The sequence below is a fragment of the Drosophila simulans genome, chromosome X (genome assembly GCF_016746395.2).
Source record: "Drosophila simulans strain w501 chromosome X, Prin_Dsim_3.1, whole genome shotgun sequence".
NCBI lineage: Eukaryota > Metazoa > Arthropoda > Insecta > Diptera > Drosophilidae > Drosophila > Drosophila simulans.
This window is the reverse complement of record NC_052525.2, coordinates 8,202,250-8,226,910: the sequence shown is the minus strand read 5'-3', so window position 1 is coordinate 8,226,910 and position 24,661 is coordinate 8,202,250. Positions and strand designations below refer to the sequence as shown.

At 43.4% G+C, this 24,661-nt stretch overlaps 1 protein-coding gene across 2 annotated transcripts; it reads left to right on the top strand.

Moving 5' to 3' along the window:
• The first annotated feature begins 5,036 nt into the window (after positions 1 to 5,036).
• On the top strand, positions 5,037 to 22,786 carry LOC6725468 (homeotic protein ocelliless). 2 transcript variants are annotated; one of them, XM_039296659.2, is made up of 4 exons: positions 5,037 to 5,710; positions 12,796 to 13,164; positions 15,073 to 15,227; positions 21,491 to 22,786. In XM_039296659.2, exons 2-4 carry the CDS (start codon positions 12,993 to 12,995, stop codon positions 22,784 to 22,786), a joined length of 1,623 nt encoding a protein of 540 aa, XP_039152593.1. In that variant the 5' UTR covers positions 5,037 to 5,710; positions 12,796 to 12,992. The 2 variants fall into 2 exon arrangements, with proteins under 2 accessions (XP_039152593.1, XP_016038580.1); XM_016172846.3 differs by having other exon boundaries at positions 12,796 to 13,173.
• Positions 22,787 to 24,661: the final 1,875 nt, after the last annotated feature.

The following is a 24,661-nucleotide window of genomic DNA, read 5'->3' as shown; positions in this document are numbered from 1 at the left end:
GTACGCGGTAGTTGGGCAACTGGATCGTCGCAAGGGGGGAGCGGGGGGGTTGCCTAGGCAATGGCAAGGATATCCTGGCGCAGCTTATGGTCTTACAACATCATCTGGCCTAACGACCAAACAAAATCAAAAGTCGGAAATCACAAATCAGAATTGGGAAATGTGAGAACAACCCTCGCCGCCAAGTTTTGATTCCGTTTCGGATGCCAAGTGGATTGAGATAACTTAATTGCTGCCAAAGGGGGAGGACTACTTCTACATACATACACTATACTTCCAAAAACGAACAAAAAAGAAAAGAAAAAAGAAAACCTCCCGCTCAAGCTCAAGGGGTAAAAACGTAAATCTCATTATCGATAACGCGATAATCGCCTGATAATCGGCCATGTTATCATCATCATCATCATCATGAGGCGGCGGCGTCTTGGGCCCTTTGTCATCAGGTCTTCTGGCCCTTCCCAAAAGGGGTTTTTCCAGCGAAATCCGTGCGCATCATAAACTCATAATCACCTCGGTCGGGAAAAAAGGGGTTCGCTGGATTCTGGGCTTAGTTCCCGGGCTTATTACTATACGGATAGGTCAGTTTCGTCCACGCTGGCAGGTCACTATCCTGTTCAACTTTGCAGGTCAGGTTGATTTGCATCCGTGGATGGCTCGTTTACGACCTTAACCGCAATTTTAGATGCCGGTTCTATTGTTTAAGCCGCCCCCGGGTTGCATTGTTCTTTTAAGTGTATGATTCAAAATTCTCTTTTTATAATTTATATAACAGAAGATGCAGAAGCTTGTAGCTTTTTATACCAAAGTTTTAGTGTCCGTAGAGTTGAGTTCAATTTACTTAATATTTCGATTATTCAACACTTCATTTGATTCGTTCAGCTGGTTGTCTTCCATATGGGTCAGGTTGATCTGGACCGTCTGGTGCCCCGTCTTGACCAGCAGGTCATATGAGTCCTGCGGCAGGACTTCACTTCACAGGTCGGCCTGGGCCCGAGATTAAGTACCGCCTTCGCCGTCCGTCCGTCCGTCAGTCGCCTCGCATTTGTATTGTTTCCGCGCACTGGGACAACAATGAAGGCGATTAAAGGCGTTTTATCCTGCTAACCGCAACGTGGTCCTTGGCGGTCCATGTCCATCCTTTTGGCATGCGGTTAATCCTTTGGCAATGTCGCACGCGAGGCGAGGGCGGAAAAAAGACGAAAGGACTTGGCTCGCTGGGCTGAGCGATTGGGCGAACGGCGAGGGACCGTCGTCTACCGCACAGGTACTCAAGGCATTACCCAAAACTTGTGCAGCTTACGCGAAAGTCCTTTGCCTGAGTCCGGACTACCAACTCGGTCCTGGCCAAGTGCACTGCGAGAAAATAAATCAACAATATCACCATAAAATCCACAATATCAATTCGTATCAATTATATGTTATATGCTAACATTTACCTTTTGTAAGTTGTAATTAATTTGTATTTAGCTTGTAGTCAGTTTCTTTGCACTCTTTTCTCGCAGTGCACTCGCCGTCGTCCTTGTCCCGCTGCCTGGGGTCCTTGCCACTTGGTCCTGCGTCGTGTGCGCGGCCACTTTGCGGTTGCGAGCGCTTAACCGCATCATAAAACCATCAGCGAGCATAAAGGCAAGCCATTATAATCATCGGGCCACGCACTGCGAATTAAGATCTCGGGATCTCGAAGCCATGGGACTCGGATCTAGGATCTTGCAACTCGGATCTCGCATCGCGGAGCTGAAGAACCTACCCGCTGGGCTCTACGCCTACCTAGCCTCCCTGCAGATGCATTGATCCAGCGGATCGCCTTAATGAAACTGGGTAAAATGCATTGAGATGTTGGCAAATCCACGAGATCTGGATCCGCTGCACTTGCCGCACAACAAACTAATCGGCCTGCTGGTTTTTCCTCGGGTTTCCGCTGATCTCTTGACATTTTTATTGATTCAAACGGTTCGCAGCTCAAGTGAGAACATGCTACCCTTGCTACCCTATGCTGATTAAGGCTATTAATCCATAATCTTAGATTAAATTACATATGTTCGGGCGTTGAGATTAAAACGCTCGAGTGCAATTGAATTTTAAAGCCTGATTATCTACGAATATATAAATGAAATATAGAAACCAATTCCCTTTGAGTGGGCTCCTCCTGGAAACGAACTTCTTCAACTTTGATGGACTGTTGCCAGGGTAACGAGCTTATTTAATCAGGCTGTTCATGCCACGCCCACCCATAATGCCACTGCCACGCCCTTTGGCCCCGCAATCTTAGATCCCCGCCAGTAAACCCCTTTTGCGAAGACAATAAAGACAGCGGCTGAGGCTAATGAAATTTACTGGCTCGCAAGGAAGGCGAGGGGGATGTCATAAGGGGACCCTCCCCACACTGCAAAAAAAATACTGTTCGAATTGCAACCTTTTGTGGAAACTGCAAAGTAAAAATTGATTTATACTGGCATGTATTTACTTATTTATTTATTTATTGGCTTCAAATTCTTGAAATGTATAATTAATCCCATTTTGTGCAGTGCATGTTGCATGCCACGCGCCTACGACAGAGGCTAATGAATGTGCTGGGCAATAAAAAATCAGCCAAACGAATTGTCGTTAATCAGCCAGCAAAAAAAAAAAGCGAAAAAATTGTGAAAAAATGGGCAGAAGAAATCGCAATAAAAAAAAGGCAGAGGGGCGGTGGGGGGTAAGCAAGGCAAGTTGCCTGCGTTTCTAGTCGGAAACCTGAACACCCACACATAAGACCCCCCGCCACCGCCCCTTCAAAGTTTTTTTTTTTCTTGCCACACGGAGCAATCAAAACTGTCGCCTATGAAAAATGTTTTGGGGCAAATGGCGGCGAACTTTTCGCGGCTGGCGACTCGCGAACAAACAACAAAAAAAAAGAATAAAAAAAAATAGGGAGAAAATAAAAAATGATGGCAAAAGTACACCCACGTGTACATATGTGCGCTCAACTTTGAGTATTTTCATTTTCAAATCGGTTTTTTACTTGCTTTGCGTTTTTTATTCGCTTGTTTTTAAGGGTTTTATTCGCTGACGCTTTTTTTTAGCGCACCGAACTAAAAAAGATACAATTTTCGTGTTGGCTGTTGTAGTTTTTACTCGTATATAATGAAATTCACGCGTAAGTTACTTAAACTCTATAAGATAAATAGGTCTTATTAATTGTTTAAGTTCTATTTCAATAAAGCTTGTTATGGTTTTTCACAATTGAATATATGAAAGTGAAAAAAAAAACAAACTGCTTATTTAAAGTTTAAATTAACTATTTGTAACTTGTCTACATCAATTACAGTTTTTGTCTAACTAAAACTTTTCCATTTCCGCGCATTTTTTGCCTCCATGAGTTTTACTCCAAAAACATTTTAAATTTCCCCGCAACATTTTCAATGAAATTAAGTTTTTGTTTTATTTCATTTCGGTCGCTCTGTACAATTTTTCCGAGATTTACCGTTTGTTGTGTTCGAGTCCCAATTTGTGCGCTAAGCTTTGCCCCTCGCAGGGTAATTGCCTCATGTTTCATCTACACATCAATTAGCCGCAACAATTTAATTTGCCCGCCTGAATATGGGAAAAGTGCGGTAGCTGGATAAAAAAAAGAAAGCACACAGCAATTTCAACAAGAAAAATCCATAAAATATTTGTGCAACATTTTCTCGCCGCCCAAATGTGCGAGCGAGATGGCCAAACAACTGTCGTCAGCTATTTCAAATTGTCATAAAAATTTGATAAGGTTTTTTCCGCTGCTCCACCCAAACTGCCCCCCACTCAACGAATTTTTTTCCTGCGTCAGCTACAAGGCAAAAATATAACGGGAAAAAAAATGTTAGGGCAAAAAAGTTTTGGTTGCTTGAAAATATCATTTACAGTTAGACTGCCATGGTATAAAATAAAAATAAAATATAAATAAGCTAACAAATATTTTAATTCATCAAATGATTATTCAAGTTCGCATATTATTTTAGAAGTTTGTTACTGAATACTTGAATAAGGCAATGTTTTTAGTAAAAGTGGATTAAAATTAATGTTAAAAATTAAAACTAACAAAACCTTAAATCATATCATAACTAAATAATTTAATAACATAATTAAAGCCCTCTTTTGAGCAATTCTCAGCACACGAATAGCAAACTAGACTTTAAACCCAAATCCACCTTAAGTTTCGATTCTTTTCGCCTCACTTTGCGTAAATGATAATTGAACAATGGGGCCGCCCAGTGGGGTGAAAGAGAGGGGGCGTGCCAAGTGTGAGTGGCTGGCTCTCCCCATCCCTGTCGCGCTTTCGCCGCTGGTGTTGTGTGTGCATGGCAATTTGCGACGCAGAAGTGGAAGAGGAAGAAACTAAAGAAGAAGCAGTAGCAGCAGCAGCAGCAGTAGCAAAAGTAGCGGTACTGACCAGCGTCCTTTAAACGCCCGTCGCCACCCCCCTCACCACTCCCCCTCTTCCTTATCTTTCGCTGTTAGCTAACAAATTTTTGCGTTGTTTTCGCTGTCTTGTCGTTTTCATTAAAATTTCATTGCTGCCGCGCAAAAATACGAAGGTACGTTGTTGTTTTTTTTTTTTCCTCCTTTTATGACTATGTATTTTTTGCTCCTGGTTTTTTGCTCTTGTGGCAACAACAAAGTTGTTGAACTGAATTTTTTTGGGGTGTGGTCCCACACTCAAACGCACACCAGCAACGTACACACACGCACATACACGCGCGCACACACACGCGCAGCAGCAACAACACAGCGGTAAATACAGCTGCTCAGCAAACGGTACCACCAGCGGTTGTCTCGCTCCCACTCAGCCAGGTTGTAAGCGGCGTGCGAGAGAGATGCCGCCAGAGAGGGAGAGAGAGCGCCAGACACTGAACGACTGGAACGGAGCGAAGCTACGACTATCTCACTCTGGCGCGCGGTTGAGAGCCGGGCAGCCATTGCTAAAAGCAGGCACTCACTCGCTCTCCCTCTCGTTTCCACCACCGCTGGTGTTTGTTTGTTGTTTTTTTCCTGCTTCTTCTTCCAACATTTTTTCTTGTTGTTTTTCTTTTTTCGCAGACTCTGGTCGAACGACTTTTGCTCTGCCCGCTGCTCGCTGCGCTGCTGCCGCCGCTGCCATCGTCCGTGGAAGGTGTACCGCAATTCATTTCCAGAGTAACTTTCGTGCCGCTCGGGTTGTTTTTGTGCGTCGTCCGTCGCCCAGTTGCTCAGTTGCTCAGTTGCTCATTCGCCCCGTTCGCCGCTCGTTCGATCGCTCTCGCCACTCGCCGCGTTCGCCGATAAGCAAGCAAGCACCAGCGCAAGCCAATAACAACAATCAATTCGCCGTCGCCAAACCGAATCAAATCAAATCGAACCAAACCAATCAAACACAAATAAACAAATATCAAAACGAGAAGCTATAGCTAACACAGCTATAGAGAAACAAAGAGCCAGAGGAGAATACTAAGTAATACAGAGAGATATGTCCCTTTGGATATATCGCAGTGCCAAGTGACGAGAATCTGTTTTTTTACCGTGTTGCCAGTGCTAAACCATAAACATCGCCCAAAAACATACATCTCTGGAATACAATATATATATATATATCTTTATATATACGCATGTGTAGCATATACTCATGCCATAACCATATAGTAGCTGGATCCGTAAACAAGTCACCATTGGAATACAGCACCGTTTTGCTTCTAGTTTTGTTTGTGTTTTTTTTTCGGTGAGTGCGATCCGCCGATATCGAGAAATCGGTAGCAATCTATATATCCAGCGAGGAATGTGGAGCCGAGAGATAAGCACGGATTACATGGGGAATCTGTAGACCTAAGTAGTTTCTGGGGGCGGGAATCTATCTCAGGGATTACGCTTATCAACTTCTTTATTTAGCAGAGATATTAGGTCACAATAACCACTTTACTACATGACATATTTGAAATGCACTCTTTAAACTTGGAATAATATTGAAAGATCTAACACGCTTCAACTTTATTCTTGATTAGCTCAAGCTCATGATTCTACATTATAAAGCTCAGATTCTAGAGATATTTTATAATATGTTTGACTTATTATTTCCGATAAGCCGAACTTGATAGATCTTTTGTTTTTCATTTGCAAGGGATTGTACACTTCTACATATTTACAAGGTTAAAATGTTCTTCAAAATACTATAATCAACCGATATTATTTTGCTAGATATACTACTTTTTATTTAGCTTCAGATTCAATGGATCTTAGAAGTCTTTAATTGGAATACAATTCATTGATTTCGGGGACTCCCTAGTCCAACAATAGACTTACCTCTTCCAAGTCCGAAACTTTGTTTCAGTTCTTTTAGCTCTTCGTGATATAATGGAGCCTTTCTTAATATCTAGTTTCGGTCAGGAAATTCCGCCTATGACTAATGTGCGGATCGTAATGTGAGAAAATGCGCCTTTCGGAGATTCGTTATGATTTTCATAATTTTAATGGGCATATTAAGGCCGCCTCCCCTAATTAGGCAAAACAAAAAAAGAAGAAGCCAGCAAGAGCCGACCAAATCGATACGAGAAATGTGATATAGAAAAAGGCTACCAAAATGATAGGGGCAACGGCGAAGAAACCCCAAGACAACCAATACTAGATACAATAGAAGACAGCCGACGGACCCGTTCGGGTCACATTATTCACACATATTCCCCACAGCCCCACATCCACACATTCCCACTTCCCGATGCCAGCGATCGGATCGTCTAATTTCAAAGCGGCGGCTATAAATTAAAATATCTGAATAATACGTTGACTCCTCGCTGGCTACTTTGTTGTTCTGCGTTATTATTAATTTGCATATGGTTTTCTAACATAAAGCAACTGAATATTAATATGCAAGTCGATTCATTTTTCTCCCGTTCCGATGGTCTTTCTCCATCCGAATCAAAGTGTTGCGCTGAGAATCGGATTCGGATTCGAGTTCGGATACGGAGTTCGTGGAGTTGGTGAAGCTGGTGGGGATCTCTTGGGATCTATTGGGTCCCACCCACGCTTGTGCGCTTGCTGGCCCTGCCTAGATCCCCACAGCATCACAATACCTCAATGTACCAATCTTCCAATGCCAATTCATTCATTCACAACATCCGCCCAGCGTTGTCGATTGTGAATTGAAAGTCGCCGAGATCGCGTCGCGACACATTTGATACCTTATCGCGGATATTCCACAAAGCCCAGCGAATAAGTGAATTTCGCTCTAGGCTGCACTGCAAAAAAAGTACTCGAAGTTGTGGATTCATATAGCAATGGCAGAGCTAAACATTAGATCATTAGATCACTAAATCAGTACCTCATTGGAAGTACTTTTTTTCGATATTCCAGTGGTACATGATGTGATATTACAACCAATAGTATTTATCAATATCTTATAAAGTAATATCATAAGATATGCATTCTTATAATAAATTCATCTGAGTACTTGAAACAGTCAAAAGAAGTATATGTTTCAGATCCAACCTTTGCATTATTGATTCATTTTCGAAATACTAGTAGTGGTTTTTGAGTTATATTTCGATATGTGGTCATATTTTCGCTCAGTGTGGAACGGTATCCATTGTTCCGCTTCCCTAGCACGCCCCAAATCTTTCGGATCGGTTTGGTTGGGCTCAGCTCGAAACTCCCACACACTTGGCATGGCTATGGATATATATGCTCGTACCTGGGCGATCGGGTGTTGCCTTTTTTTGTCGTCATCTTTTGTCAATCTCTTGTGGCGTCGCCTCGCCTTAAGTGAGGTTTCATTTCGTTTCAGTTTATTTCATTTCATCCGGCGTTTCTTGGACTTGGACGCACTTACGGATTTTTTTCCCCAAAATATTTTTTTTTTCCTACCAATTATTTGTATTATTAATTTTTATCTCTCTTCACTCTTTGCTCATTACGCGATACTGGCGGTGTTGTTGGCGTTCGCTTCTCGAATTTCGTTGACAATGCCATTTAAATAGAAATCACTCAGACGGAGGTTTGATTTTTTCAGTTTTCAGTTTTCAGGTTCCATTTCCAGTTTCGACTTATCAAGATCACATTGACAATGCGTCAAATAATAAGTTTTTCTAGCCGCCGTCGTTGTTTTTCTTGCTGTTTTTGTTTGTGCTGCGATTCGACTGGAGCTCTTTACTCTATTAGTCTATTATTGATATGTATTTTTATTTTTATTTTTGGTCCACTGTCCATGATGCAATCATTTGTACAAGGCAACAACAATAACCAAAACAACAAGCGCAATTCATTCAACATTTTTTTTCTGTTATTTTTTGGTTGGACTTTTTTTTGAATGGATTTGAGGGAAGAGGCAGAGAAAATGATGTAAAGCCAGAAATTTGTTGAATTAAAAGCAATTTTATGGAAATTTATTGGGTTTTGTGTGTCAGAAAAGTGGCTTGTGAATGAACAGGTAGATCTGAGAATATTGGTATTATTCGAGCTATTCTGATTGAAAACACTTTACATCGCATAGAAATATAAAAACTTCTTGCTTATACAATTGCAATTCGTTTAACTCGCTCGTTTATCTGATAAGCGTATCGAATCGCTAATTGTTAACTTAATGGGAAAGCAATTAATGCGGCAATTTGTTAGCATAGTTGGGTATATCCATCATATATAGAAGGGAGTCCGTTTTACTGGACAAGTCGGGGATTATGCTTAAATCTATAGACGATAGATTACTGTGATTGAGCAATCTGCCTCGTATCTGTTAATTACACCGACGTCTGCTCATGTGTCAATTCGATTAGGTAAATAATAAATAATTTGCCGTGCGATAAGCGAAAATACAGAAACTAATTAAAAAATGTGGCCAAGTGGAAAAGTTGTCGCAGCGCCACAAACAGTTAGTCGTTTGATTTCTAGGCCATATGTACATATGTGTATATGCCAACTGTGAGTGTACATAGTCGGAGGCTAGATTTTAATGCCTCTTAAACTTGTCAAATCTTCACACTTTTTCAATTATTTGGCACGTTGCTTAATTAAACTTCAGCCAACGTCAACGTCAAAGTCAAAAGTCAGTAGCTGGAATCCACAGCCACAGCCACAGCCACATCCACATCTCATCATCATCATAATCGCGATCCGATCCTCCAGCGGCAGCAAGGTTGCACTTTTCACCAAAGCCAGCTGGAATAAATAAATATAATTTTATGCGAAAATTGCAAATTTAAATGTCAAAATGCATTTGCGTAGAAATGGCAGCGCGACTAGCTGCGAGTTTTCCTACCCGTTTTCTTCTCTTCGCTTCGTTTTATTTTTCTTTTTCCTCTTATTTTTTTTTTTTTTGGGACGTGACTGGTGCAGTGGCTACTTTATACTTTATACTTCATACTTGGGGCACCACTTCTGCTTCGCGTTCTTTGTTGCATTTATTAAGTTGCATTATTGCCACAGAGACAGACAGACAGGCAGACAGGCTTATTATGCTAGACCAGCCGCCGCAGCAGCAGAAACAGAAACAGAAACTCAGACTCGAACTCGGACTTTGGGTCTTCGGACCGTCTAGTTTTAAGTTTGAGTTTGGGTTTTATGCCGTGCCAACCCATATATACCATGTCGTACATACATACATACATCTGTATATACCATATTCCAGTAGCCGCGGCTCAATGTAAATGAGCCTGAGAAATGCATTTTTCATCTGCCACCTCTTTCGGTTTGTATGCCTCCGTCTCTTTCGCTGCCATAACGCGTTATCCATATAGACGAATATGTGGCTTACACTGGCTAGAAACTTGGGCTCACTAATGCGGTTTGTGCATCCCAAGATGCTTTTCCAAAGTGATGCACTACCGAGTCCAATTGCTGATCAGAAGAAAGCTTACTTTAACAATATTACCATGTTGTTATAAGAGAATCTATATATTTGATTGTTTTAAGATAAAGATTATGAACAATTGGCCAGTAACCAGTGTGCAGTAGGAAAATGTGCAATATGCCCGGGCACATTAAGTTGTTGCGGGGCTTGTTAAGGCGGCTAATAGCAGCGACTACCAGAAACTAGCAGCGATTACTACTAACTGCGATCCGGGGACTGACAGGTTAGCACTCCTGACAGCTGCACACACAGCGGTCCGACTGACTGAAATTTAAATATAGATATAAATATGCGATCGCGGAGACGGCATTTAATATTTCATATTAGTCAGAGCCAAATGCGTAGACCGAAAGTTATGCAAAGTCGGGCCATTAATCATCGGGGCAAACGGCGTGGAGATCCATGATTCCCATGGCCCAGATGAACAGTAGCCAAGTGGCAGTTCGATTTCTATTCGAATCTTTGACTCTGCGACTTTCCCAGGGACCGTCAGCCGCATCATCAGCGAACCAAAACACTTGGATGTGCGGGCTTATAAAGGGTTCAGTACCCCACACACACTCTAGGAAACCTCTAAAAACCCGCAAGATCTTACGGTAGCATCGTTATTTTGTTTTCCTCCCGGCTGTTTGTCCAATAAATATTATTTTGACCGTAATTACGCGCGGACAAACGAATTGAAATGTTGTGCGGCGGCGGAAATAGGAGTTGATATATAGAAATCGAGAGTGGAAATTGAAAAACATTCGCTGAGAATCGAGCAAATCAGAAGATCGTAGCGAACCGAAAATCAGAAAATGCCGAATGGAATTTATAATGAAAGTGTCCGCCGTTCGTACGTGATATATGTCCAGCCCAAATGATTTTGTCTCGACTCGTTTCGGTCTCACAATGGATCTCTTCAAAAAAGCAGGAAAAAATGAAAAAGTGCCAGCGGGGCCTTCTTGTTTTCTTTCTTTTTTTTTTTTATATATTGCTCTTTTTGCCATTTACCATGATTTTTCATAATCAGCGAGGGCGGAAGGTCGAAGGGGGCTGAAATGTCTAGAAAATCACGTAGTGCCGTAGATCGCCATTCCATTTTTCGGGATGTTTTCGAAAATGTGTCACATTCGCTTTTTTGACAGATGCTGAGAGTTTGTCGACGGGGGTTTTTATTTTTTGTGTTTTTTTTGGAGCTACATTTCACATTTCTACCTTCTTCGATCGTTTGTGAAATTTTGGTTAATGGAAGTTGCTTAAATAAGAGCCATGGGAACTTAAAACTTAAACGCGATAAGCTTGGTTATTTAAGCTCTCCTTTTTTGTAACTAATACATGTTGAACATAAGTTCTTAGTATTGTTAATAGCTCAATAGTTTTTATATCACAACCTGTTGTGCATATAATCATAATGCATCGCATAAGTTGATTCTCCTTAATCAACTTAATGCAACTATCAATTACGGCTTTGGTTCCGATCAGCTTCCGTTTAGCTGGATTGCCAGGATGGGCAGCGAACCGAACGGGCATTTTGGTGGATGGTTATCCTTTATAGAGCACATCTCTCGCTGTCTCCTTCGCTGTGTTCTTTTTTTTTATCGCTGCCCTGCCTCTCGAATTGAAGCCAGATGTGTTATTAATTTGCGTGTGCGCGTGAGCATGTAATTTGGCAATTCGGAGGGCAGGAGGAACAGGCTCCGGGTCTGTCCTCGCACATCGGGGATCGGGGCACCGTATCGGGTGCTATATCAGGGTCGGGTTCGGTTCGGTTGGGTTTGGGTTTGGGTTTCTGTTTCTGTTTCGGTGCTTTTTGTCTTTCGCATCTCGGGATCTCGATGTATTTGCGGCTGCATTTTGAGGCCAGAATGCATTGAGCCATGAAAACGACATGACAAAACAAAACAAATTTTACATACACTCATCGTATGTGGATATCTTTCTCTCTGGATGTGACAAATAGTTCCGTATTCCGTATTCCATGTGCGGTATTCTATTTCAAAACAATGCGAGAGGTGTTCGTGCTAATTCCGCAATTACAACCTTCTTTTTTTTTGAAACTATTTGGACTTTCTTTCCCTACTTTCCCGGCCAAATAGTGCTAATTTTTTTCACACGAAAACTGCCGAGCGTAGAGGAGAACAGCACAAAGGGAATTTAATCCAGGCTAGTTGTCTCTTTCTGGGCTTAATCTTAATGCCCATTGTCCTGGATCAGGCGGTCTCCTCCCCGTAGATGTTCCTCGTGTGTGTTAGTAAGTGTCTGAAATAATCCTGCGGCTAAGCGCAGATCAAAGATCTTTAAACCGCAAGATAAGCCCGAATGCGACTTCGTATCGGTGCTCGGGTCTTGGGATTCGGGATCTCGGGATCTCGGGACTCGGGATTCGGGTCCCCGTTTTGGAGGCGGTTGGGTAATCTTCCCCGGGTTCTGTGTGCGCTGCCCAGATTAGAAGATTTTACATCATAGGCAAACCTCGGGATTAAACCGCAAGGAACGATCGTGAGTGGGCGATAGAGCGTGCGAGGGCGCGACAGAGACGGCTATAGGCGACAGACAGAGATGGTGGCACAGACAGCGATAGATCAAGACCTAGACCTGCCTTATAAGTCCCGGTTCTGTTTGGTCTCGGTCTTAGAATGTAATTGGAACTCGTGGCAAGAGCTTAGCCCACCACAAAACAAGCATCTCATCCCATCCACCGTCTTTGCGGAATAGCCCAGTGAATTTCACAGATAATTGGCGAATTGTGAGTGATTTGTGAGTGATTTGGCATCAAGTGGTTTTCGCACAGATTTTCCTATCTCGCTGACTTATAATTGCTTGCACTGCAGTTTCCTAACTTATCTTGTCTTATAAAGAATCTTATGTGATATTGTTCATTATAATTCAACAAGCTGTCACATAATCAGTCGAAATAATCATCAAGCTATTCTCTCGGTACTACTTTGTTTAATCACTAATAATAATTAGTAACTTATACCACCTTGCAGATCCTACTAAAAGGACCTAGAGCGCACTAACCAGCGATCATCGTTCGACTCGACCATCGATCGGAATACGTGAGTGAACTGGTGGATCTATCCAGCCAGCTACAGCTACAGATACGGATACGGATACGGATTATAGAAGCCTGAGGCCAGTGGAGACACACAGCTTCAACGTGGCGCTGCACTCGACCGAGGCCTTGATGGCGGCGGGCTTCCTCAAGTCGGGCGATCTGGGCCCCCATCCGCACAGCTACGGGGGTCCGCATCCGCACCACTCGGTGCCCCACGGACCCCTGCCGCCCGGCATGCCCATGCCCTCGCTGGGGCCCTTCGGCCTCCCACACGGACTGGAGGCCGTCGGGTTCTCCCAAGGTATGTGGGGTAAATATCGCATCGACAATTTTGGTATATATATATGCACAAACATAACTGTGCAGCACGTAAGCAAATCAGATCGCTCAAATGTGCTGAAAGTTTGCAGAACAAAATGCCAGAGACAGGCGGCTACACTGCGGCGAAATGCGTATGCTTCGAGTTTCAAAACATTACAGAGATAGAATTAAGGGGAATTTTCGTATGTTCGTTTTTTTTTGCCACTGCATAGTCCGGCTTCCTCTTCGTTTTGCTGGCTTTCAATGTCAGTTCGCATCGATATTGCATCATTATCAGTTAAATTGTCAAAATGAATAATGAGCTTCGTTCAGTTTTCGAAGTCTCCGGAGTCTTCGGTCTGCGCGGCGACTTTATCTTCAAGTTTTCAGCTTTAGATTCAGCTTTTCGGTTCCAGTTTTTTCGCTTCGCTCGGTGACGCTGCAAATGACAAACAAAACCTGACAAAAATCACAAAAAATTGGCTACAAAATGCCAACAAAAGACTCTCTGCCCAAGCGGCACACACAAAATTATTGAACGGCTAAAAAAAAAAGGAAAGAAAAGACTAAAAATCGTAAAAAAAAAAGAAGAAAAATGATAAAAAGAAAACACAACCATTTCATACTCGTAATCAATTTGTGTAGTTTTGCCTCACTGCTGTAATAAGCCAAGTAATTGACAGAATTTTAACTTGTTATATAAGCCAGTTGTGTTGACGATGAAGATATAATATGATGAAAGAGGCCATAATGAAGAAAAACATTAATGGGGGAGAAAAAAAAGCAAGTAACAGACGACTTACGGTGGTAAAAAAATAAAAGGGCTTATAAAAACAAAGCGGGTTTTTTACAATCTGAAATTCTGAAATCTTAGTTAGACAAACCTTGAGCTATTGAAAGCTCCGAGACCTTCCAGGAAATCCCATAAATTAGCCATAAAAAATATTATTTGAAAGAAGTCAACAATTTATAGGTGCAGTTAATTAAACGAACGCGCTCTCTCCATAAAGCCAAGGCAAAAAATCATAATATTAAGTATGCCAAAAAATAAATATAAAAAAAAGAGAGACAGACACAAATTGCAATTAATTGTGTGGATATAAAGAAATAAACCAAGTTGGCAACCATTTTGAAAGCGAAAACGAAACTGAAACTGAAACGCAAACGAAATGCGGCAGCTGCAAAGTGAAGTGAAGTTTTTTATTCAATTTATAAATTCATGACCAAAATGACTAACTCATTAATTTTTGATAGAGCCAGAGCGAGAAAGGGAGGGCAATACCAGTGGCATGGTCGCAATGGTCGGGGTGTATTTGGGACAAAAAGAGGCATAAGTATAGGGAGTGGGCCGATGGCAAAGTCTCGATCTTGATGTTTCGGGTTTTTGGACTTTTCGAGCCATCGAGGGTGAGCGACAGAGAGAGCTGACAGGGCAAACAATGCGGCGGCTTAGTACGCACACACACGAACACACACACACACGCACGCAGATACAATATACGCTTTATATACGGAACATTATGTACTGGAAAAAAGGGAGTCGAGTCTTTTGGGGCGGCTGCTGCACGGGGGTTGGTTCCTTTGCCAGTCCTTTTTATTCTTTTAGGGGTTGGCTGTCGCATTTTTCGGGGGTTGCTATACAGCCACATCACATCACGCACACAGATGCACGAAGTGTAGTGGCATGGGGGGTGCGCTACACACAGACGAGGGGCAGCAAAATAACGGTTACTGTCGCAAATATTACTGGGAAAAGTCACGACATCCATGGCGTATACGCAACGTGGCCTGCGCTCGTAGAAGAACTTTCAGCACATTCGGTTAGGCACTCACTTCTGCTTGGGAACTCTATAACTTATAATTTGTATCCCTTTTCGTTTCTCCCCTTTATGCGATCTATGCTATCCAGGCGTCAACACACGAAAACAGCGTCGCGAACGCACCACATTCACACGCGCCCAACTGGACGTTCTGGAGGCGCTGTTTGGCAAGACCCGTTACCCGGACATATTCATGCGCGAAGAAGTGGCGCTCAAGATCAATCTGCCCGAATCCAGAGTACAGGTAAGCAAAACCATCATAACTTGGGAACTTATAATGCTATCGATATGAAACTTGGGAAAAGTAAAGTGGGTTATTCAAGCAAGGATCGTGTAAGGTTTTCAGTAAAATGTACAAGCTAGTTTCCTTGATAATAGCATTTAATTGAAACCATATTTGGCTATTAAAGATTGCTAGGCTAGATTTCTGAAAACTAAACTCCCCATCTTCTTACATTTCCCCCATAAATTGAGTTAATTTCCCTGCCGGTATCGCATTTCCTTTAACTTCTCTCCGCCCCAAAACGCAAATACAAACACTTGCTGACCTGCTAACTCGTTTTTTGACTTCGGAAGCGTCAGTGCCTTGGGCACACGCCCATTGCGATTACGATTACCCGCACATGTGAGCTTTTTAACCCACAAAAACTCGCACAGATACACTTGTGTAGTTGGTTTAATTAGGCGAAATGCCCTCGAAAAATGCCGACGTCGAAGGAAATCCATAAAACAAACAAATTACAACAGCTCGTAACAGATTGTTGTGGAGGATAGACATAGTACATATAGCCAGGATATGGGGGTGGTGGTGCTACCATGTTCCACGTCCATATACGCATATGGAGCGCACAGATTCGATGACTTCCATCCAATGCAAATAGACTGGCAGTTCCGGTACCGAGATGTCCGTGATTCCCCCCTCGACGGAAAACGGGGCGATATAAATTGCCGTATTTGCCGAAAGTATTTGCGGGGTATGACAAGTCACCCCTTCAGGATATTGGATAGGAAATAAAAGCTGAAGTAACTGAAGTTTGCTCAAGGCATTAGGCGAGCATAATTTGCGCTAATTTCTAGCGTCAGCCAGATGATCACGATGACGGCAAATTGTACAACTCAATTTTCGGGTGAATAAAGAGACGGCGACGGGTAGCGTCTGTTTGTTTAGGTGTCCACGATGATAGGGCCTAAACAAACAGACCCAATTCCCTAGCGCCGTTGGCCCAAAAACTGCCAAATGGCCCAAAAACGATCACAGTTTCCGGTCGCTGGAAAAACTGTCATCTCCTTTTGGTAATTTCTTGGGCAAACACAGCCGCAACATCGATCGTTTTTGTACACTGCAACTGCAATGAAAACACACAACGTCAGGCGAGCGCACAAAAAATAAACATTATTGGCAACAGCTACATTGATCTATCGATTTGTTTGCTTTTCTTCTGCTTCTGCTTTTACCTTGCTTTTGCTTTGCTTTTGCTTTGCTTTTGCTTTGCTTTGCTTTGCTTGCCCTTGCTTTGTTAGCCGCTGCTTTTGTCCGTGTAATTTGAGGACGTGACACTGCAGGGCTAGAATCATGCAACTTTCATCGGACTAAAGAAGGATATAAACAGGAGTTTCTGCAACAAGACAACTAACTTTAGAATATCAGTATAAGTTGATAAGTTGAAGATATGAGCGTAAGGATACCGAGTTAGCGCTAGTTAGATAACCAGCAGGCTTTAAAAGGCAGTCGAATAACAGTGAAAGAAAGTCAGTTAATAGCAAGTCAACTTTAAAGACCTGGCCGGAAAAAAAAGCAACAGCGATTAAGGAAGCCCCTGCAGTGGTCGGCTCCGAATGAAAAACGACACGTTCTATTTTCGTAGGGGAGGGGCAGCGGGAATGAATGGTGAGCAGGGAAAGAATACAGCAAGGACACCTTGCACATGTCCCATGAATCGGCTGGCTACTGTATTGTTTCCTTTTCAAAGTTACGTTTTTTACACAATTGATTCCAGTAATGCACACCGGAGAAACCAGGGGGCAAGATATATGTATGTGTATGTGTAAAGGAAGTATGTGGATGTCGGGGGTGTAGCTGGGAATTGACATTTGTATAGATTTCCCTGTTTCCACACATGTCGCTTCTTCTTGGATAGTTCGCCCTGGCTTGACTGATTCTCAAATGCTTTTCAGACGCAGTCGAGCACAGTGGTTGCATCATAGGGAAAAGCAAAGATATTTACTAAAAAATATCGTATTAATTCGTGTTAATTCGTTTGCAAATATCATATAATATAATTCGGATAAAGTACCTGAAGTACCTATCTTAGCCCCATTTGGAGCCACTGTACCTGTGCCTCTGTAGCCACGCAACATGTCAATGCATCCATCCACTCTTATAAAAACACATAGCCACCCACACTCGGTCGGTCACGTATCAGATTACAGGCAGGAAAACTAGGAAAAACCTTACAAAACCCCAACCGACTGAAAACTGCGAATGGAAATGCTGGCCAAAAGGCGGGGCAAGAGGAGCAGCAGCTGGGGCAAAAACACGATTCGTTTGCATGTTACAAGGCGTCTGGCTTTTGGTTTTCGTTTTGGCTTGGCTTTCGGTTTGGGGAACCACTGGGTATTCAGCATTGGGGATCCGATGGTCTGGCCTGGTCTGGTCTGGGGTCTTGAGACTGGGGCTTCGTGTTTTGCGCTGCCAAGGAAGCCAAGCAACTCAATTAGCCCGAGCAAAACTAGACTGCCGACGGCTGGGGGAAAGAGTTAGTAGCTGTATAGTTTGACTAGAATTTAAAGTGGATTATAAACAAATACGTTGCCTTATAATAATAATTGAGAACTCGCATCAACTATAACTATGCTACCCATAGTGAGAGACAGACCACCTTTAGGACCATCATATCATCGTTACGACATTACCATTGAGTCCTCGCCGCAGGAGGCCGCCATTGAAAGGTCACCACGTTGTCAGTGGAACAGAGTATCATTTCACATAAATAATCATTACCCCCAAGGTGAGAATTCAGTAACAGAATCCGAATCCGAATCGGAATCCGAATCAAAATCAGAATCAGATTCAGCATCAGCATCCCCGCAACGAAATCGGAGTCATAATCAGAAGGACGGGGCTTAGGCCTGGTAAATATTAATTGAATGATAGGCATCTTTATGGCCCAGTAGCGAGTTGCCAGTGTTCGGAATCCGGAATCCGGTATTTGGCATCCGGGGTGGGTCCCTGCGTCTCGTTTCCAAGTGAGAGGGCGTTGATTGCAACCAATACAAATAACGTAATAATTTTACGCAGCTTATCTGCACCAGAACAGAGCAAACATTTACGCCCAAATGTTTTCATTCGCCGTTCGAGGGTGCGGATCGGGTTCTTCTCTTCTCTTCTCTTCTCTTCTCTTCTCTTCTCTTCTCTTCTCTTCTCTTCTCTTCTCTTCTTTTTTTTCCATTTTTGGTGCCGGTGGGTCGCGGTGCTCGGAGTTTGGATGGCTGCCATCGCTAGCAGTCATAAATCACGGGGAAACTGGCAAACTGGTGAACTGGGAAGCCAGCAGCGGCAGAAACATCCCAATCCCAATCCCAGCCAGCCAGGCACCCCTAATAATAATAACCCCTCTGCAGCTCCTGTGCACTAAAAGAAAATCTTCAGAATTTATATGGAAGAGTTCTATAACGGGAGTTCTTCAAAAGGAGGGAACCCTGTTTACTAATGAGAGTCATAGGTTTTTAATGAATGATGAACAAATGTGAAGAATCTTGAAAACTTTCGTATTTCATGAAGCTTTTAGTTAGATCACTATATCACTACTATATCATACCATATCTCTGATAGATCCTATATTCATAATGGACTTTTTCCATGGTGTAGTAGCCTACCCCTTCCCGTGGCCCCCTCCTTCTGGCTCTATCACCTCGGATTCCAGATATGTTCGCCTCGTTTTCAGCTGTTCTTCGTCGGGGGTTGCAACACGAGCGAGAAAGAGACGGCAACGATGGGTGCGAGCGAGAGGGCGAGAGCGAGAGCGCACCTAAACTTAGCCAACTCTTTTTTTTTTTCTATACGTTTTCCATTTTCCCTTTTCCTTTGTTGCAAAAGGATTTTTCTGCTGCGAAAAATGAGGGGAGAAGCGCAGAAGGGAAACTTTGCCGCACAGCTGTTTTATAAAATTAATTTTCCCATTGCGGATTAACAATTTTCACTCCTTCCTCACGCGCATTTCACTCATGCCCGTTTTGCGCGAAAGAGACCGACCGATGCATCGTATATGGGGCTTAGAAAGAGACGCTGCGAGAGTTATGCATAATTTTCAATTTGTTAATGCAATGTGGAACATTATATGTGTGCTTAGCTGTATCCCAAAGCTAAAAGTCAGTCCGGGAATCAAGTTAATCAAAATAGAGACTACTACACTTGCCTGCAAAAGAGTTCTGCATTAGTAAGCTCAAAAAAATGGGTAACTTGCATACTTTAGTTCAGCAATCATCTTTAGAATGTCTGTTATAGTCTGTATATGTTATAGTATGTTTACTTGGGAAATGTATATGGATATTTTGGGAGACCTTCTCAAGGAACCAGATAGCCGGAATTCCCACAGCCTCAACAATTTCTGCCTCAAGTGTTTGCCTTAGTCAAGTGTCTCAGCCAGTTTGCTGTTACTGAATGTTTGCGTTTGTTTGTTTATTTGTCAGAGGGGGGCGTGAAAGTGGGCGTGTGCCCGATGGCCGGCGGCTGCAATTTTCCCACATCAATTAGTTTGCCCGGCGAGCAATGAATAAATTATGCGGGGGGTGTTTGCGGGCTGTCCTCCATGGCTGGCTGTGAATGTGAAATGGTATGGGATGGGATAGGTTGGGTTGGGTTGGGATCTCTGGACCCACAACAAGTGCAAAAAGTCACGCGCTGTGCTGTGAGAGGAAAAGTTACATCAACAGCCGGCGGCGGCGGCGGTGGCGGTGGCCAAAAAATTGACTCGATTATATTGTCACACGGAATCACACGGCCCCCTGCCACCCACAGCCAGGCATGAAGTGGGCCGGAAACCCATAACCACCCACTCAAACGCGCCCCTGGGCGGAAAACGCATCCCCTTCTCGACCGGAGAACCGGAGAGTCCTGGAGACAGGAGGACAACAATAAACAGCCCATAAAGCGGCACACTCGAGCGCAAGGAATTCACTTAGTCTTGTTTGTTATGCTTAAGGGGCTGCAAACAATCCGCTAAGTGCCAGTGCAGACGGCACAGCGGTATTCTAGCCAAAAGTAGGCATTTTAAAGCCAAAAAATAGAAAATATTAACTTATTTTAGACCATTTTTTAATATCAAAAGCGGGCTAGCTTATATTCATTTCAAGCTTATAAGGTCTTAAGCAGTTCAAAAAAAGAATATCATTAATTCAGACAGTACGTTTAACTAGCAGTCCTATGCTTTTGAAAATTGCTCAATACCGAAAAACTCTGGCAACTCTGGCTGGCGCAAATCAAAGCACAAGCAGTGCTGCTGGCCAAGCAGTCGAATTGGAAAAGCAGTCGGGCTAGGCCGACTGCATGGCAAATGTTATTTCAGTGATTTGTTGTTTGGGGTTGGTGTTGCTTGCTAATGGCTTGTGCTTTGGTAAACAGCTGAATTTATTACCGCCCCCACCCCCCACCACTCAGCCCACCAGAAACTACCCTGCCCCTTTTCGGAAGTTAACACTTGCCACGCGGCTGCGGCCACTCGAGCATTTCATTGCCGTTTTCTCTGTTGATTTTCATGGGGAGTTCTCGAGGTCGAACCTTTCCACAAAAAAAAAAAAAATGTGAAATAAAGAAAGGGGGAGCCAGTCGAGAAAAAAAAGAGCATTAAACATGGCGTATCAAATTTCATTATTTGTCAGCACAACGCAGTGGCCCGCTCCACTTGAAACTGGAAGGAAATTCAATTACAATTTTCAATTCCATTTTGCATTCGTAAATCCCCTTTTGTGATTTGACTTCGCCCGCTCTGATTTCCTATGACATTTTCTTTGATACCGTTTAATGAACTGCTCGCAAATTTCATAATAATATTGACAACACTAAGCTTGGGAATTTTTGCAAATTTTAGCACAAATTTAGACAACATTTGGCGATGTTTTAAAACGACGACAACTTGATTTGTCCCTCTTCTAATGAACTTCAAAGGAAAGTCAGGGTGGGCCAACTTCAAAGTGATTTCTATTTCTTTTTTTTTTATAAATTGTTGGCTCGTTTGCGGTTTTACCTTGTTTTCCGATTTTCAGAAATTTCCGGGGGCTGGAGCTTTTGAATTTGATTGCTTGAATAGCCACGAATTTGTAATATCGATGGTTGATTGATTTAACAGCATCTTTTGGCGGGGGAACCATTTCAAATTGTGATTGATGTAAAGCATTTATAAAATGGTAAAATTTGGGAGATTTTCTTATGGCTCTATTGCCAAACTTTGCCCAACTTAAATCCAAATAAAACCCCACTAATTACCTTTACTTTTTTGGCAATTTTTCCAGGTGTGGTTCAAGAACCGCCGTGCCAAGTGCCGCCAGCAGTTGCAGCAGCAGCAGCAGTCGAACAGCTTGAGCAGCTCCAAGAACGCCAGCGGTGGCGGCAGCGGCGGCAGCTGCAGCAGCTCCTCGGCCAACAGTCGCAGCAACAGCAACAACAACGGCAGCAGCAGCAACAACAACTCACAGAGCTCCGGCGGCAACAACAGCAACAAGTCGTCCCAAAAGCAGGGCAACTCACAGTCCAGCCAGCAGGGCGGCGGCTCCTCCGGCGGCAACAATAGCAACAACAATTCGGCAGCAGCGGCGGCCAGTGCAGCGGCAGCGGTGGCAGCGGCCCAATCGATCAAGACGCACCACAGTTCCTTTTTGAGCGCCGCCGCGGCGGCAGCCTCGGGCGGTACAAATCAGTCGGCCAACAACAATAGCAACAACAACAACCAGGGCAACTCAACGCCGAACAGCAGCAGCAGCGGCGGCGGCGGCGGTAGCCAAGCGGGCGGACACCTATCCGCCGCAGCAGCGGCGGCTGCCCTAAACGTGACCGCCGCCCATCAGAACTCCTCGCCACTGCTGCCCACGCCGGCCACGTCCGTCAGTCCGGTGAGCATCGTTTGCAAAAAGGAGCACTTGTCCGGCGGCTATGGATCCAGTGTGGGCGGCGGCGGCGGCGGTGGCGGCGGCGCCTCATCCGGCGGCCTCAACTTGGGCGTGGGCGTCGGCGTGGGCGTTGGCGTCGGTGTGGGCGTGTCGCAGGATCTGCTTCGCTCGCCCTACGATCAGCTGAAGGACGCCGGCGGGGATATTGGGGCCGGAGTGCATCATCATCACAGCATCTATGGCTCGGCCGCCGGCAGCAATCCGCGCCTGCTGCAGCCGGGTGGCAACATCACACCGATGGACAGCAGCAGCAGCATCACCACCCCATCGCCGCCCATCACACCCATGTCGCCGCAATCGGCGGCCGCAGCGGCCCATGCCGCCCAATCGGCCCAGTCCGCCCACCATTCCGCCGCCCACTCGGCCGCCTATATGTCCAATCACGATTCGTACAACTTCTGGCACAATCAGTACCAGCAGTATCCGAACAACTATGCCCAGGCGCCCAGCTACTACTCGCAGATGGAGTACTTTAGCAATCAGAACCAGGTCAACTACAACATGGGCCACTCGGGCTACACGGCCTCCAACTTTGGACTGTCGCCATCGCCATCCTTCACGGGCACCGTGTCCGCGCAGGCCTTCTCCCAGAACAGCCTGGACTACATGTCGCCGCAGGATAAGTACGCGAATATGGTGTAGAATCTACTCTTCCAATACTGCAGCGGTGGCAGCAACAACAACAGTTCAGCGGGGGCAAGTGGCTCGGGTTCGGGTTCGGGTTCTGGTTCTGTGTCTGGTTGTGGATCTGCAACTGGTTCTGGTTCCGGATCGGGGAGCAATAGTTCTCCCCAGCTGGAGCAGCACCATCAACACAATCATCAGCAGCAGCAGCTGCAGCAGCATCATCACCAGAATCATCACCAGAATCACCACGGCCATCATCATCAGCAGCAACACCATCACGATGATGAGCAGCGACAGGATATGGGGCATCAAGGAGATCAGCAGCACCTGGAACACACGTTCGGTTAGGATTGATCGCGAGCATAGAGCCCCATGGATACATATCTACACACACACATAGATACAGCCCCCGACACTCCGCTGCATTCTCAGAACTTATTCGAAGACACACCGACCGGAGATACACTTCCTTTGCGATCGTACTTGGTGGAAATAGGAAATTCTCATTGATTTCGAAAGACTCTTCTTGACTCGTATAAATTCAGAGTGATATAAATAGATTTCTCACTTGTTAGATTAATTATTATTCGTATTGAGGCATTTAGATTCCAATATCAATTCGTACATGCATATTTATAGATTCAAGAAAATTCTTTTAAGTCTCGTACTAACGAACATCCACTTTAGCAATGCCAAATTCCACCAACTATGATTGCGAAAAGGAATGCCCCGCGTTAGAGGTCTATTTCTACTCTTTTTTTTTTTTGTGTAGTTAACAACAATTTTTTTTAAATATATATATATATATTAGAAGCGTGTGTAAAAAGCGGGGAGTTACAAGTTTATACAGCCCAAACATAAACGTAAATCTATAACTAAACATAGGTATTATAGATCTAGCTTAAGCCGCCAGGATCAACGAAGAAAATGAGTGATAAATCAAGGAAAAACCGATGACAAACATTTGTTAAAATCCAGAAAGTAAATGCATGCGAGGATTGCGAAAAGTGGGGCGTTGTAATTGTAAGTTGGCAGGAGAGTTTTTAAATGCAATACGTAGACCATTCCGTGGTACAGCCAGGGGGTTGGGGGGATCGCCCAAAAAAAGTATGGGGGTTTTGGGGATCGCCAGAAATAAGAAAACAGAGCTGCACCACCATCACCATAGAACTGGTGGTTTGGACCAGCTCAGCATATCATAAAGCTAAAACTTAATTCCAATTTCAAGTTCTTTAAACCAAACTAAGACATAACATTACGAAAAACAAGAAAAGGAAAAAACAATGTTTAAAGTTCAAATCATCATTTTGTCGTCTTTATATCTAAACTAAATGAAAAACGAAAGAAAAACAAAAACGAAATCGAAAAAAAACAAGAATATTTATACATAATATATATATATATAAATATTAAAAAGTATATAGAGAATACAAACCCAAATCAGCTAAAACGAATTAACATTTCAGACTTTAAAAGCATCAAATAATATGAAAACGAAGGGAATTCCCAACTAAGGGAAAAGAGTATTTAGCAACTAAGCGACTCGAAATGATGAAGGCAAACGATAAATGATGGAACTCCACACATGACGATTGATATATTATATATAGGAAATTTTATTGCAAATAAAAAACAAGCCACAATCCAAAAGCGAAACAAAAACAACAGCAAGAAAATATTTATAAAATAATTTAACGTAATTTTTAAAAAATGTACAAAACCTAAAAAAAAAACACATGAAAAATTCTTGGTAAATATATATAATGACATATATGTGTGTGTGTAAATGTTCTTCATAAAGTACGCTAAAAGATTTATAAATATATATATATATATAAATAAATAACGAACAACTTTTGTAATATTAAAACACACACGACGCAGACAGAC